Genomic DNA, 16,156 nt, shown 5'->3' on the forward strand with positions numbered 1-16,156 from the left:
TACCCGCATAGGGTTGGCCGTTTGTTTTGGCTGTGTGACAGGAAGAGCGTTTGGTGTCAGTTCGCAAACTTAAGTTCAGGTTTGTTGACTATACATCGCTATCCAATAATCTGTAGGATCGCACACTTGTAATATTTTGATTTATCGCTATGCTAACTTAACCTGGATAACGTTAGTCAGCTTGCTATCACTGAATGAAAGCGCATGACAGCAGCTGCAGACTAGGGTCCCATAGTTGTACCATTAGCTTAGCTAACATTAACCAAGATATCTTCAGCAAGCAATGTCAGGTTGAGTTGGGCAAATTGTCTTTGCTATGGCCTGAAAATATTTTAAGCTTAAAAAAAATACGTTTCACCACTCGTAGTCTTGTAATGGGCAACTAGCTGTGTTTGTACAACCAGAATGGCTATGTTAGCCATGTAGCCAGTAACAACAACGAAGGCTAGCAGCGGCCGAGGCCGGTTTGACTGTTCTTCGATGCTGCAGTAACGTTACTTTCCGTTAAGTACGCTGCGTTGGGTTGAATGAAAGACCTTTTATAACACGGATCAGTCCTGTAGTTAAGCAATGTTAGCTAGTAAGCTAACAACAGCCAAAGTTGTTTATCTGAAACAGATAGCATAACCTTAGGCTAAGCTAACCTATAGGGCTGTATAGGCTATTCAGCCACAAACTGCAGGGTGGGGCTCTCTGTTAACATTGTTAGCTAGTTGACGATGACTGGTCAGACGGGCTGTAGTTTTAGCCGAATTAGCTAAATTTAGCTGATATATAGTCTATCACTACATTAAAGACTAGTTCAGACAACTAACTTTAACAGCGTAAGTCAGCAAACGTTAAATTTATTATTTCATCTAGCCAGCGAAGTTGGCGAGTAAGGCTAGTCGTATCTGACTGTGGTGGTACTGAAGCTGAAAGCATCAGCTGTTAGATGATGTTTGGCCTTTTGCCAAATAACACACTAAAGTTGCCACTTTCTTAGAAACTGTAAAAGCAATATTTTTGCCTATGTATAACATAAGTATTTGCTTGAGATTGTTTACTAATCTAATCTATGCTGAGTGGGACATCAAGACAAACAAATGTGTTGTTTGTATACAGATTTGGCATCATGTCAGACAAAAGCGATCTGAAAGCAGAGCTTGAAAGGAAGAAGCAACGCTTGGCACAGATCAGAGAGGAGAAAAAAAGGAAGGAGGAGGAGCGCAAGAAGAAAGAGGTATTATGTTCATTGTCCAACATTTTGTAAATATTTTATATGTCAGTGCGCCCAAATTGGTTAACAAAACTGAACACCCACCCAAAAACACAAGTCACTTCTGTGGAAAGAGATGAGTGCCAGTAGAGATTGTATTTGAATTGCATTTATTTGAATTGTATCACTCATATTGAACCATTGAATTCAAAAAATGAATTTGTTAAATTAATTTACAAATTCAAATTTGTAAGGCACACTTTGAAATTGAATGCAAAAAAAGCCATTGCATTACAAATATCCTACATATTTTTGCAATTCAAATGCAAAATGGCAGTAATCTCTTCCCATACACGTCATTCCCATGACCTTTTGATAGTTTAATGAATATTAGCCCAAACCGCATCAAGTCACTGTTAAATTGCCATTCCACACTGCTTGCATCATGAGTCCAAATGTGACCAATGTAAAGCCTAAAGGAAATCTTATCAGCAGATACACACCTCATAGAACATAACTAATGACTTTTTACAAATTGATCGGTTCCTCTGATAAATTTGGCATATACATGATCCACCAAGCAGCGCTTTATTTCAATAAAATCTCAATTTATAGAATTACCAACCTCCATGGTGTATCTTGATGGAGGAAGACTGGGGGAATACGCTGCAAATCAATTATAAAAGTTGATATTTTGTTGAAATAACACCTGCTTGATGCATGCCAAATTTAAGTGTGGGCTCTAATGATTCAGAAAAGCTCTTAAGTAATGTTCTACCAGGTATGTACCTTTCCAATAAGCAAGGCAACATTAAACTGTCAGGTTTTTAATGGAGTTTGGCCTGACATTCTCTACATACATAATGCTGTCATCAAGGATTAAAGTTTTTTTCATCACTACGATAAATTTCTGCTCTTTGGATTTCAGAAAGGCAGTAGACTCTATGAGATCAGTGTAGATTGAAAGCAGGGAGATCTTCAAATTTTCAAATAGTATAGTGACATTGTGTTTGTGTTTGCGATGGCCAAAGATATACAGTGAGTGAAGGCACCTGCATCGCCTGACTGATCCACAAATCATTTCCCATCCAAAATACAGAGCCTTAATTACCTATACCTATCCAGTTACTGACTGCTCTCCAGGAAACTACATTTTTAATTCTTGTTTTTTATACGGGATATCCTCCTGAATCTGATTGCTGTATTAATACAAGCCTTGTAGATGTGCATCAGACAGATCTATCTCCACAATTCATCTTGCGTCATTTTTTGCACCTGTACAAGAGCAAGGAGCTTGCTCCTGTTGCATTGCATCCAGTCTGATAGAGCCGCCAGTTGTGAAAATAAAAGTGAAACATGGAAATTAATGGTTTACTCAAGAATTCTCACGTGTTTGTAATGGTGTGAGCAGGACAGTAACTTAACACTTTTTAGTTGTCAGAGAAGTGGTTAATTGCCCAATACTCAGACATGATGTAAGGTGAATATGAGTGCACATTGCCTCTATTCACCAGTTTTAGTCAGTGGCGGCTGGTGCCAATTTATCAGGTGGGGCGCCTGCGCCCCAGTGTTACAGTGTTACCTGGTGGCTAAAAAGTGTTACTGAGTCACTTGTTTCTTGTACAGAATCTTGGCTGTTGGATTAGAGCTATGAATAACAATGGATCGGCCCCTGGCATTAATGACCATGAACCCCACCAAGCTCCCATTTGTTTGACATTAAAGAGTAAATTATGGGCATACCATACGTTCAATGTTCAATGGAGCCTGGGCAGGAAGTAAGAACAGCCAGAAATGAGACAGTTTGAGTAATGAAAAATGTATATATTTTTTTATACCTCTGCCAGGTAAAAAGTTGAATAAAAATATTATATATATTTTTAGATGTATTTATTTTTTAATACATGGAAGATCAGACAAAAGGATCTGGCTGCAGACCTCCACTGTCAGATGGGGTGGCATCCTAGTGACCTGTATTGACCAAGTGCCACTGGTTTTAGGGGTGTGTATCTCTCTGTCTTAGGTAATATTTAATTCATCTACCTGCAGACGAAGAGGGTGAAGCCCTCTGACCACAAATCTGTGGTGCTGTCCACACATTTGTGGACATGGCGGAATGTTTTTGAGGGATTATTTCCTGCCAGAGACTTCCGTTTCTTCCTGTGGTTGTCAGGTGATTGACTATAAGCAGAGCATAACGTAATGCGCGCATTGATATGAAAACATTCATCTCGGGCACAATGAAATAACGGTAAAGCAGAAACGTTGACAAAACCAAATTAAGGCTTCATGTTTACATTGATGGATTATCTAGCTCTGTGGAAGTTGTTTTTCATACTGTACATGAATGAATGGCAGCAAATGGCTTCTTCTGAAGGGAGGAAAATGATGCCTGATATCTCCAATAATGCTGACTGTGTGCAGACACCAGTAAGAATAATGTAAAGGAGAGGGGCATCCTAGACAATTGATACAAACTTACAAAAACCCAGATATTACCTTTAAAACACCCTTTGAGGTTGAAATTTGGGTCGTGGATAACAGCGCCAGCGGACTTGGACAAATGCTGGACGTGTACATGGAGTGCTAGGTTTCTCAGAGGTACTAAGTTGAGTCCAACTTTTATGTGTCCTTTTCCTCCAAAGCTTTACATTGGTCGCATAGAGACTCAAGATGCAAGCAAATGCAAATGAATTGCAGTGACATCTTGAGGCGGTTCAGGCTTAATAAGTGTTTGCAAACATGTACAAGTCTCTCAAAACTAGAAACCAGAGAACCTATACTCTGATCTGTGATGTTGTCAATAAACACTTCTTTAACCATTACATTCAAATTAGCTTTATTTCAATGCATTGCTAACAATTATGATTGGCACTTAATGTACCCTCAAAGTTGGTCTCTTATTCACTGTTAATGAAGCAACTCCAGGAGTTGTCTTTTGATAACTAGTGTTAGTTCTCCCATTTCTTAGTTTTGGAGAGACATGTTGACAAAGGTAGACTTGACTGTCTTAGATCATAGCAATTACATAAGTGGATTCTGTTGAAAGGTGGATTTTAATAGGTGAAGACACTAACATATTGGTATGTTCCCAGGCGGACCAGAAGAAAGATGCTGCTCCTCACCAGGATGACTCTGACCTGGAGAAAAAAAGGCGTGAAGCTGATGCCCTGTTGCAGAGTATGGGCATAACAGATGCTCCTGTTGGTATGTTTCATTTCAGCTAATGGTAGTTGCAGAAGTCCTAAATGCTTGGCTACATTAAAACTCTATTTAGAGAGTCCGAAAAGCTCTCCAAAATTTGTAGGGCTTTTTTCCTCTGAACTTTATTTCAGTGTAGCTGCAGCACCATTCAATATACTGTGGTTTCCTCATTTTTTTCACTTCAGTTTTAAGTACAAGATGTAGTGAAGACAGAATCAATTATGAATCAGGGAAAATCTAGATAATAAAATCACGTATTCATGTGTAATGTTTTTAGTATGGCAAATGCTTTCTGTAGCTCAGAGACAATGCTGAGCAATCAATGTTAGAGCATTGTCACATTGCTAACAGCAGGTGGCAGAAGAGATCCATGAAAGAATCATTAGCCTCACAGGATGCAAACAAGAAACTTTCTGTGGAAATGATGAATAAGAATGTATATGTTTTTATGTATATTTATACCTTACATCTTTGTATTGTGTAATCAGATGAATATTCTTTCTGCTCTGCTTGTTTTTAAATATATTTTCCCATTCTGTAAATGAAGACATGGTCAATGCCATTGTGCCGTTAATGCTTCTTTTCCAAATCGGTTTGAGCTTGTCAGTACCCATGTCTGTTATTTTCTTACTAATTACCATATATTACTAACATTGCACAATATACCATACTCACTAATGTTGGAGCTGTCAGGGAATCCGTTTCTAATATTTGAAAACATTCATCCAGCATGTGGCGTGAACTAAAATGTTCCTTTTTTCCTGTTTTAGATGTTCGTACCCTTCCATTTTTTCTTTTAAAACAACTGCTGCCATTGCAACACTAATGCATTTGTGCTCCATTGTGAACAGCCTAGCTTCTGTGTGTCGTAACAGATGATTATTGTCTGTCTCAATATGTAGTCCCTCCTCCCATGTCTCCAACTTCCAAATCGGTGGGCACGCCAAGCGAGGCAGGGAGCCAAGACTCTGATGGCGCCGTGGGACCCAGGTACACACACACCTCTCAACAAATGTTTTAATCACAAAAAGCTTTCCCTTCTTCCAGTACCGTGCATATATCCGCTAAGCACAGCACAGTGCACCCGCTGCTGTAAGTGTGGAAGTGATGCCAAGGTCCTTAATGGTGCTAGGAATTGGTGACGGCCTCTCCACCTAAGGCAAAATGTTTGTCCGCTTAGTATTTCATTGATCTTTACATGTATCTTCTCGAAAAGTACTTATTTGTGCTCTTGGCTGTAACCATTATGCTTATGCCAGCAAGATGATGATTTCAGGGTCCTTTTTTTAGCAACTCAAACCACTCCGCATAGCAAATTTGTTGTGCAGTAAATCATTTTCCCGAAGCATGAGAGAACTTTAAATTTAACTTTGTTTTGTAAGCCTTGGTTCATTCAGAACCACAGACCAAGGCGGTGAATTTATAAAGCACGAGTACACTAGAAGCAACCAAGCCAAGACCTGCTACAAAGTCTCATACCATTACAGTGAATGATGACCAGTTTGTGCCAACTGTGTGCATGTTTATTTAATTTGTGTGCCGTTGAATTAGGAGAATCCTAAATGAACAATAAAACAGCAGGCCCCTGCGATGCCTGGGGGACTTCTTAACCCCTAATTAGAGCCCCTTCCCTGGGCTGAAATTCAAGCTCCCCCAGTGTCCCATCAGGCCCAGGGAGCTCTTCCCCCTACGTGTTGACTCATTTCCCTCACCAGCATGGCCATTTCCTACGCACATGGAGGTCATGTTTTCTCCCTGAGGGTTCTTCTCTCTCGCTCCCTCTCTGTCTACACAACACTCGGAGCCTTTGGTGTGACACAGTTCAGGCTGTATCAGCCCCTCAGGCTGCGCATTACAACCTATGTCATCCCGCTCAGTGGGTCTGTGTGTCCGTGCATTTCAAGCAGATACCCTCCTCCATCCCTGTGTTTTGTGTAGGCAGATTCAAGCTTTGATATGAGATGCACAAAATGAAAAGATCCCGTTTAAGTGCCTCCTGATCCTGATAACATGCAAATTTAACTGCTTTGTGATTTAGGTTCCAATCAGCATGTTGTGTGCCAAAATTCTAACTTATTTCCTCTCCTCGTTTTTGCTTGCCCGTCTCTCTCACTAATGCTGCCTTGTTGCTGTGACACTAACCAGGACTCTGCACTGGGACTCTGACCCGTCCACTCTTCAACTTCACTCTGACTCTGAGCTGGGGTACTGGACACTCTCTTCTCTCCTTTCCTGGTCATTTTCCCTTCTCTCAATCTATGGCATGGTTACTTGTCTTTCGAAGTCATCATTTTAATGCAGTCCAATCAAATTAACAATGAAGTAAGTCGTGCATGCATAAGCGGTCAGACAAAATCTTTAATTCACATTGGTTGGTAGATTAATCTAAAGACCTTTCCTATCCCATGAAAAACTTAAATACTTATTTCAATCAGTACTAGTGTCTAGATTATCTCAACTTGCAAAGGGGTGAGAAGGGTTACAATATGAGGTGAGAATGGTTACAGTATTAGGACTGTCAAACTGTCCTGTTAAAACCTTAACTGCTCTGTAGTAATCCTGGGCTGTGCAGTGTTTGAGTTGTGCTGTGCTTTTAGGCGTGGACCTCTAAAGCTGGGGATGGCCAAGATCACCCATGTGGACTTCCCTCCACGTGAAACTGTGTCGTACACCAAAGAGACCCAGACACCTGTCATGACCCAGCAAAAAGAAGGTGATACTCTTGTGATGTTGTCCTAGTTAGCCTTGAAGTATAAGGCCAAAAAATGTAGTGTGTGTGCATGTGTGGAACTGTGTAATTGCGTATGTGAATGCACGGATCTCTTAGGTTGTGGCTGTGTAAGGATTTTGGGGTCCGATACAATGTCAATAAGAAAAGAATATTAATAATATCAGATATAGCTTCGGTGCTGACAAAGGTTTTCTTTGGCTGCATGAAAGATGGACCACTGCTTGGGAAAATATCCATAACATTGGACCTAACATTACTGCAAGTCATAAATAATTAGTTGGTCGCCCTCTAGATCTACATTTAATTCTTAACACACTTGATATCTGTACAGCACTGTTACTTTTTCTGAAAGGTCTAGTATAAGTGTGAATGCCTTTTTAAAATTTTAAACAATTAACCCCAAGTGTTGGTCCTGTAAATGACACTTTCATGCTAGTTCAGGTGATTGAATATATTCCAATGCAAATATGCCTGTAACTTTGAAAGGCAAGTGGCAGATAATATTGGGGAAACCAATAAGCAAGTGTGTGTTTGCATATTGAGCCATAGTGGCCAGAACACTTGTCTGCATGATCATACAAGTGGGTACAGGAAGTGGACGAGAAGTGGAAGAGATCTGACCTTACCGAGCACTGAGATGAAAGTAAGGGAAAATTGCAGAGGCCCGGGAAACATAAGAACACAGAGGAGAGATTAAATTCAGACACAAGTCCTGCCCCTCTGAACCCCACATCCAGCTCTACACCAATAGGGCCCTGCTATAATTAATGCACAGGATGGGAAAGCCAATAACAGGAAAGAGAAATGAGATTGAGGGGAAGATATGAAGCGCCGTGTATATGTCTGCCTACTGCATCTGAAGCGTGTCGATATGTATGTAATTGCTGCACTGGAGCTTTCATGTGGTTGTCCAAAGAGAATATTTCGGCTACTACTAACATCCACATGTTGAGCACATGTGCCATAAAATATGCAATATTTGTGACTGTGCCGCTTGTTCTTGGTTGCTTTGTGTAATGACAGATGGTGAGTAATGGACAGAAATCCAGACCAGGTTTTTACTGTTTTGTTTTGGTTTTTTTCTAGAAGATATCTGAACTAGCCACTTCCGTATCAGTTCTTAGCCCCTACTACTACTCTCTTTAGTGGTATCTTCAGTACCACATTCCAAGATTTTAAACAATATACTGAGCTTCAGTCCTTGTCTGATCAGTCTCCTCTGGAAACTAGCTGGGTGACGTTTAGCATTTTCTGAGGTGGCCTGCCGAGTGAGTGAGAAGAAATTGTGTGATTTTGTGGAAAACTATGAGCAGAACTATTGAAGGATGAAGAGCATACCGTTCCTCTGTTCTTGGAGGCACATGGACTCTACGGGGCATTGTAAAACTGTGTTAAACAACGATGGTTTCTGCCGGCTGTTCAACACTAGGCCCCCTTCCCCTCTTTGCCACTATGTAATCATTTCATCAACTCCCTCGCTTCCCTGTCTTCTCCCTTCACCGAACAGGCACATAACAAAACACACTCAGTGACATTGTGCATTTTCACACCATCACTTCTGGCACTCGATGAGACGGCATCCCCTTCCCAGCTTGCTCCCCTCTGCGCATATTTGATGTGTGGGGTGGCGTCAGGCCTGTTCTCTGATTGAGCGATTCATCATGTTGTCAAGAGGAGGCAACGGCGCAGCACTCTCAAGGTCAGCAGGCGGTGGCATGAGAGGGAGCGGCTGCCTTGCCCCGGCTGCTACAGACTGGGGGCTCCTGCAATGTCTGCGGGACATCTCAGGGAGGGGAGTGGAAGATTTAGGATTTTAATGTCACCTGCCCTATTGACACATACAAAGCCCCCATAAAGACAAGAAGCATGCATCTTTATTTATAGGTAATGGGGACAATGTTTTATCACAGTCCCACGCAAAATTGACTGGACAGTCTCAGCGGTTAGCCTAGTGTGCCTTGAAATATCATCTGTGACCTGTCAGATTTCTATGACTGTATAAGCATCACTTCCATTTGTTTATTTATACACCTATTTTTCCAGGTTTGTCTCCTTGAGATGAAATGGAAAGATGCATTGTTTGTTTATGATTGAGTGTAATTCCCTCTATAGGTAGTTTTAGTCAATGCTTTGATTCAAGCCTACAGATTGGTTAATTTCTGTCCCACCACTACAGTATGTTCAGACTGCACTAGTAGGTAATATGCAGCGTCAGTATGTACTCCTTACAAGAGGCTGTAATTATCGAGTAAGATATTGTTGGGAGGGGAGGGGGGGCATTGAGTGGTCTGTCTGGTACAGCACTTAACAAGGATTGTCAGAAATATGAGAGTATGTAGAGCAGTTGAGTAAATCTAAAATTTAATTAAATTTGATTGTTTTAATCACTCTGAATTCAGAGGCAGGTCAAAACTTTTAATCACAAAAGGACCTTAATGGCCTCCTTGTTTGAAGTGCCACTCATAACTGTGATCACCTTTTATGCACTTTATGATTAGTGCTGTTAAATATCTATTGTATCCCCTTCTGTCATACTGCAGCTCAACATTTAGAATAGAAAAGACTGGTATAATCTCCCCTTTTTCTTAGAGTTTATGGTTGTGAGGTTTCAGTAATGGTACCCTTATGATCTGTTGCTCTTTGTTCTCAGTTTCATTTAACAGGTGTATGACTTTGTGTGCAGTCTACAAGCGGCATTTTTTCCTCCTCCTTTTTTAAGGAGGAAAATACTGGTTTTGGAGTCCTGCTTATTCTCAGGCTCCGTTTGTGATCTTTAGACCTCTGTGTCTTTAGAGACCAGTGTAACCAGTGTTGGAAAAGTAGAAAACCAAAGACTGCCAATTCACAGATGACTAAGTATTGAACAGCCAGCTTGTCAGATTGACAGGAGTCTGACTGCTGAGGTCTTTGTGTGGTTTATCACCTTTTTTTTCTTTTTTTTAATCACCTAATCTTCTATTTAAATTTGCTGCACTTGACATGAATATCTTGGATGAAGGCCTAACCAGCCACAAATGTTGACATTGTTCCACTTGGAAAATGTTAATTGTAATTCTGAAAGGTATTTTAGAATATTGTGCTAGAAGTATTATATTTCAGGAAACAAGAAATGATGGTGCACATCTGTGTGTTTTTGTGTGTATGTGTTGGTAGGGTTTTGCCCTCTGTGTTTCTTTATTGGCTTGTATATGGCAGTAAAGAAGGCTGCTGTTTGTGCAAAGAATTTTGCATTTGTGGAAGTCAGACCTTTGTTGTCCTGTCTGGATGTATAAAAAGAGGAAGACACCTGCAGCAGGGAGTAAAGGTCATTTAGTTTTAAACTTTAACATCACTGGCCGCATGTCGTGTTTGCATTAATATATTGTCCATTGACAAAGACCTGTGATTACAATCACCTCCCCCTTTTCTCCTGTCCAGCTCCCCCCCAAAAAGCTTTTATTTCTTAAGTGGTACAAAAGCCATAATTGGGCCTGCTTTGAGAGGAGGTGTCAGTGTGTGGGACATCGGTGATCCGGGTGAATTCTGTTAAATGGCCCCCCCTCCTCCATCCGCCTCCCACCCCCCTACGCGCCAGTGCCCCCTCCACATCCCCAGCGGGGTCACCAGGATCACTAGCTTTTCTCCAAATGGCCATTTTGGCTGGCAGGTGCATTATACCCTTTATTTTCAGATTGTCTATCCGCTCCTAATGCCTGGCAGGTTGATTGCTCTGGCTGCCTCACCAGGGAAAGGGCTGACGAGCATGGCCGGGACTAGCTGAAAGACAGTGATTACTGTTTTCCTTTAAGCCTGATTGAGGCCCTTGAAAGGAAAGATTTTAACCTTCTCCTGTTGGCTCCAGAGTATGGCCGTACATTGAAATGGCTTGTGTCATCAACCCAGTTCTGTAAACTCATCAGAGCACCCAATAACCTTCTTCCCCAAACCCCCGTCTGAGAAAGGGGAAAAATCACTTTATGGACAAAGTGACAGATGACATTATCATTTAGATTATCTCAGTAGGAAGGAAATTCTGGCATGCAGTGCTGTTACCATAGATTAAATATAAGGCTCATACCAAGATAAAGGCCTGTTGGAACCAGGCAAATATTTCTCCTATACTCATAAATCTGTTTTGTCCTGGTATTGGTATTATTTATACATTGAAAGCGTCGGCTGTATATGGTCTCCAAGAGATACTGAAAAGCATATTCATCTTCTTTGAGTTGGAGCCGGTGTGCAGTTTGCCAGCTGGTCTGGCCTACAAGCTGTATTTTGTTGTACATTCTCTGAGGTTGAATAGCAGTCGTCGGACCCCCTGCGGGGATGGTAATTGCACAGGCTTGCCGTTCAGGGAGAAGCTTGTCTGGGGGCGGCCAGGCGGAAAACCTCTGTGCCATCCTCATGCCACCTCTGAGGAGCACAAGACAATCCCAGCATCACCATCTGCTTTTGCACCGTGCCGTCAGCTGGCCGGACCAATGGGACGGGCCTGGGCAGCTGCTCCACACCCTCTGCCCTGCTGCCCCTTGGCCTAGGAGGGGGCAACTTGTTACTGGGACATGGTGGAGACGGCTACACTGACAACTACACTCCCTGTTGAATTGCTAGAGTTGAATGGCTAGAGTCTCATTAACAGAGATGTGGAAGAGGGGGGTCCCTATGACAACAAGACACCCGCTGCGTCGTCTCCCTTTAACACAAATGACAAACTTCCCTGCTGCAGAGGAGCAGGTTGTTTCTGAAAGGCGACATTGTGCTGACAAACCAAACAAATGCAAGGCAGAGATACAAAATCAGTCTATTGCCATACCCGTAATCGCCGGGTGGAGCTTTTTTGAAAGAAGAAAATAATGGCGGAAGTTGTAGTGTCCAAAAGGTATGAAACATCTATATAAAGGCTGACTTGCATTATTATTTGTCAGTATTATTCTGTGTTAAAGTTGTTACTTAGAATTGGATTTTATTTACTATTTACACACAAGATGTGGTCTATTTAACTTGGCTCAGTTTATCATCCAGTCACTAACAGAGTTCACTTTTGAATCAACAGAGGAAGAAGAAGAGGAAGAAAGTGCTCCACCCCAACCAGTGCTTGAGACCCAGACTGAGAAACCAGTCCAAAATGAGGAGGAGGAAGGTACTCTGTCTTTGGAAAACCAGTTATGATGTGTATCTGAGTTATTCTGACGAACTCTATAAATATTAAACTGTTTCAAGTCTTTTAAGAGCTTTACAATTTCATACATATTCATAGGTGTCTTAGAATACCAAAAGGTTTTTATTCCTGTAAAGCAGTGCATGGTATTTGCAGTCTTACATTTCAATTTATTTGTGTGTGTGTGTCTGTATAGCCCCCCCACATGAGCTGACAGAGGAAGAAAAACTCCAGATCCTGCACTCCGAGGAGTTTATGACTTTCTTTGACCATAGCACTCGCATTATTGAAAGGGCTCTATCAGAACATGTGGACGTCTTCTTTGACTACAGTGGCCGTGACCTGGAGGAGAAAGAGGGGTAATTTGACAAATATTGTTTTTTTGTTTTTTTTAAACTTGTAATTAGTCTGTGAACAAGTGTCTGTATTGATTGGGTGTTTTGTTTTCCCCAGTGAAATCCAGGCAGGAGCGAAGCTGTCTCTCAACAGGCACTTCATGGATGAGCGCTGGTCTAAGCATCGTGTCGTCACCTGTCTGGACTGGTCCCCTCAGGTACATTTATTACAATTCCTTCACAATTGGACCATCAGCGTAACTGTTTTCTCAGAGCACCACTCAGAAATTATTAGCAATTATCAAAATGTCAATACAAAAAAACGACTTGTTATTACACTGCCTATTGTGTTATATGCACACAAGTGGTGCTAATTGGCTTGCTTACCTTTTCAGAGCCCTACTTCTTTATGATTACATAGCTTGAATTTGACAGGATTTACTTTTAGCCGCAAGTCCCCCAGGAACTGGAACTTATGTCACACACAAATTGTCACTTAGTTGGAGGCCATAATGATTTGTTTCCTCTTGTGTCCAAGTTCATTTAATGCATGATTCTGCAATGACTTTTGACAGTGATTGAACACCAACTCTTTGTTCCCAACACTTGCTTGCTCAGAGCGATATCCATACCCTTGTGATTTGAAATTGTGTATTCACAAACTGTAAATCTCAGTAGTTTGAATATGGGAAGCAGCAGAGGTTAATGGTTTGTTTACATCTGGATAGTGTTTCGAGGGCTTCTCTAGCCATTCTCTGCCGGTGTTTTTATGTATGCACTGAGGGCTTCGGTTTAAAAGGTCCTTAATGACCTGCTCTGGTTAAGTCTACTACTGTGCTCCTCTAAGCGGTTTTAGAACTGTAGTTTTATGTTAAAATTATGAGAGGAAATAAACATGTAATTCACCAAAGTTCTTGGGGGGGGGGGGGGGGGGGGGGGGGGGGACTTTAACCGGCCATAAATCTTGAGGAAAGGGTGGTTACTCATTCTGCAAGGCATTCGGCAGCACCACAGAGGGCAGGCTGGGCTTCACATGGAGCCAAGCCTGGGGGGAATGTCTGCCTCCTCTTGACATTCATTTAGGCTGATTTTTCTGTCACCAGTATCCTGAACTTCTGGTTGCCTCATACAATAACAACGAGGACGCTCCTCACGAGCCAGACGGGGTGGCCTTAGTGTGGAACATGAAGTACAAGAAGACTACGCCGGAGTACGTCTTCCACTGTCAGGTACCCAAAGCAAAGCAGAGCCTCTCTACTCCTCAAACCCACCCTGCGTCTTTCTCCCACCCCTCCCCTCGTCCTCATGGGTGGCTCCCTCCATGACAAGTGTGGAACACTGCCAACCCCCCCCCCCCCCCCCCCCACCCACCCACCCTCTCTCCCTCTTCTCCTTCCTCCTCTGCTCACAAACCCCTCAGCCTTCTCCCTTCATCCACATTGTGAGTTCACCAGGCTGGCATCCACCTCCACCACATCTATCCACAAACACATGTTAGTGAGGCGCCGGAGAAGACCTGTGGTGCAGGAGTTGACTGGAATCCGAGCACTGCACTAGGATTAAGTGTGTGGGGCTGGAGTAGTTATCATGTGCATCTAAACAAGGGCCCTGTGTTCAGACGAGCTAGCAGGGAGAGCAATGGAGCTCCTCCGCTGGCCAGCCTTATTATACTGCCTGCCCTGAGGGTCCTAGACCAAGACAAGTTGAGTAGAACCACATGTCGCTGCCTCCAGAGCGGATGTAGACGCAGGCACATTGCTCAGATGAATAAAACTGAACAGAAGTGTGAACGCATTTTTCTCCATGCCTCCAAGTGGGCTTGAAATGAGATTTTCCTCACCCATGTGTCATAACTTTTTGTGGGAAAAAAAATCCCCCTTAGAAAGATTACAGAGAGCACATGTTTAGGTAAGGTTGAGATAGGCAAGGCTGTGGAAGGGCATGCAGGCCACCTAAAAACCAAGCCTTAAGTCATAATAAAGTTGCATGTATAATGTCAGCATAATCCATAAATGATATATCCTGTTGAACAGCCTCCAAGGTTGTTCTGCTTGCGCTGTCAGTGCTGAGGCATGAGGCATGAGTCATGGAAAACACAAGATTGTTAAAACTAAATGAAAACAAGCAGCATGGTCTGCTGCAGCCTGGCATATTGCTGCATTATCATGAATACCCAGGTCTGTATATTAGGATATTTCTAGTGAGCTTGAAATGATGGGCTGCTGCCTGCAGCATTTTTGATTGGATGTGACATAGTGGTACATCACCAGAGACCTGTCACCAGGCTGTCTCACTGACTGTACTTTTTCATCACTGGAGACGCTCAACATGCCTATCCCCACCCCCCACTTTTCCCTCTTTCTGACAGTCTGCCGTTATGTCCGCTGCGTTTGCCAAGTTCCACCCCAACGTTGTGGTGGGGGGCACATATTCTGGGCAGATAGTGCTGTGGGACAACAGGAGCAACAAGAGGACCCCGGTGCAGAGGACTCCCCTGTCGGCAGCAGCACATACGGTACAATAAATAACTGATACAGCACACTCATGCTTTATGGTAGTACAACACAGGAATAATGATTTTCCCACACTCTTTTTGCAGCACCCAGTATATTGTGTGAATGTGGTTGGCACCCAGAATGCCCACAACCTGATTAGCATCTCCACTGATGGCAAGATGTGCTCCTGGAGCCTGGACATGCTGTCTCAGCCACAGGTAACAATATGTGTGTTTGGGTTGTTTTTTTGTTTATTTTCTATGGTTGTCCGGGAAATATTCCTGAATCACTACATAAACAACTCAGGAAAAAAGCATATGCCAACACATCAACTTAATGATAAAATCCTATGTTAATAATGCATAGCATTTTTAAAGCAGTTTTCACATTGTACATACTTTTTGTCTCTTCAGTATTCACATTCCACACACTTCCCGTCTCTCCCATTCATGCTAAATCTCAAACATTTTGGCTGGACCCATTTGTTTTAGCATTCCAGTTTGGTATTTCCCCCGGCAATAACCTTATTTTTTGTACAACTCATTTTTCAATTTCAAGGAAATTAACTTTGCTAGCTGTGTCATTTCATCTCTGCTGCCAAGACCTCAATGTCAAAAGTTAATATTTTATAAAGTGCTAGTTGAATTTAGATTATGCATTAATAAACTGTCAAGTGATTTTTATAGGTTGTGGTTGGCATGGTGTGTGTTAACATAAAGGCTGAGCAGGGAGCTTGTTATGAATGTTGTTCCACGCTCCCGCCCCTCTGCAGGACAGCATGGAGCTGGTGTTCAAGCAGTCCAAAGCTGTAGCTGTCACCTCCATGTCTTTCCCTCTCGGAGATGTCAACAACTTTGTGGTGGGCAGCGAGGACGGCTCTGTCTACATGTCGTGCCGTCATGGAAGGTGTGTTCACAAGCAACCTCGGTCTCCAGTGTCCCCACTGGACGCCGCCAGGAAACTGAGGCGGCTTGTTAGGCCCACCTAGAACCGTGTGTCAAATAAATATAGCCCACTCACTTCCCAATGCAACGCAAATCCAACACTTGATCTCCT

The 16,156-nt window shown here is 42.5% G+C and overlaps 1 protein-coding gene across 2 annotated transcripts in view; it reads left to right on the forward strand.

The window, feature by feature from the left end:
• The window catches only part of dync1i2a (dynein, cytoplasmic 1, intermediate chain 2a), a 19,637-nt gene continuing 3,481 nt past the window's right edge, over positions 1 to 16,156 (forward strand). Inside the window, exons 1-13 of one of the 2 annotated variants that reach the window (XM_071917891.2) lie at positions 1 to 79; positions 1,105 to 1,222; positions 4,294 to 4,405; positions 5,305 to 5,392; positions 6,548 to 6,607; positions 7,000 to 7,115; positions 12,166 to 12,252; positions 12,467 to 12,629; positions 12,724 to 12,823; positions 13,709 to 13,834; positions 14,974 to 15,120; positions 15,205 to 15,318; positions 15,873 to 16,006. In XM_071917891.2, coding sequence (XP_071773992.1) covers positions 1,115 to 1,222; positions 4,294 to 4,405; positions 5,305 to 5,392; positions 6,548 to 6,607; positions 7,000 to 7,115; positions 12,166 to 12,252; positions 12,467 to 12,629; positions 12,724 to 12,823; positions 13,709 to 13,834; positions 14,974 to 15,120; positions 15,205 to 15,318; positions 15,873 to 16,006 — 1,355 coding nt within the window. In that variant the 5' untranslated portion in view covers positions 1 to 79; positions 1,105 to 1,114. The remainder of the gene's footprint in view (positions 80 to 1,104; positions 1,223 to 4,293; positions 4,406 to 5,304; positions 5,393 to 6,547; positions 6,608 to 6,999; positions 7,116 to 12,165; positions 12,253 to 12,466; positions 12,630 to 12,723; positions 12,824 to 13,708; positions 13,835 to 14,973; positions 15,121 to 15,204; positions 15,319 to 15,872; positions 16,007 to 16,156) is intronic. The other variant, XM_071917892.2, reaches the window with a different exon arrangement.

The sequence above is a fragment of the Centroberyx gerrardi genome, chromosome 10 (assembly GCF_048128805.1).
Source record: "Centroberyx gerrardi isolate f3 chromosome 10, fCenGer3.hap1.cur.20231027, whole genome shotgun sequence".
Taxonomy (NCBI): domain Eukaryota; kingdom Metazoa; phylum Chordata; class Actinopteri; order Beryciformes; family Berycidae; genus Centroberyx; species Centroberyx gerrardi.